At 59.2% G+C, this 358-nt stretch overlaps 1 protein-coding gene across 1 annotated transcript in view; it reads left to right on the top strand.

The window, feature by feature from the left end:
• The window catches only part of EMH_0063130 (DNA/pantothenate metabolism flavoprotein domain-containing protein, putative), a gene marked incomplete at both ends in the record, with an annotated part of 3,768 nt that overhangs the window by 2,301 nt on the left and 1,109 nt on the right, over positions 1 to 358 (top strand). The window contains 2 exons of the mRNA XM_013501605.1: positions 3 to 25; positions 66 to 257. Coding sequence (XP_013357059.1) covers positions 3 to 25; positions 66 to 257 — 215 coding nt within the window. The remainder of the gene's footprint in view (positions 1 to 2; positions 26 to 65; positions 258 to 358) is intronic.

The raw sequence follows: 358 nt of genomic DNA, 5'->3' as shown, positions 1-358 counted from the left end.
ACAAGGGGGCTCGCGATACGCACAAGTCGGCGTCACGCGTGGGGTCCTTTGCTGCCTCCATACAGCCGAAACGCTGGTTCACTGGCGAGTCTGAGGCGGCAGACACCGCAGCAGCAGCAGCACTAGAGGGAGCAGGGGAGCACCACCAGCATCAGCAGCATCAGCAGCATCAACAGCATCAGCAGCATCAGCAGCAGGCTAGCAGCCACCAGCACTTGACTTTGCGTCTGTGGGTGGCCCCGAAGATGTTGTCTGTGGTGCGTAGTGTTGCGCCCTTGTGTTTCGTGGTTGCGTTTAAGCTGGAGACAGAAGCAGACAAGCTGCACCAGAGCGCGAGACTTTACTTAGACGCGGGAGA

This window comes from Eimeria mitis, genomic scaffold (genome assembly GCF_000499745.2).
Source record: "Eimeria mitis Houghton genomic scaffold, Emh_scaff72, whole genome shotgun sequence".
NCBI classification, from domain to species: domain Eukaryota; phylum Apicomplexa; class Conoidasida; order Eucoccidiorida; family Eimeriidae; genus Eimeria; species Eimeria mitis.
This window is presented reverse-complemented; position numbering and strand designations above follow the sequence as displayed.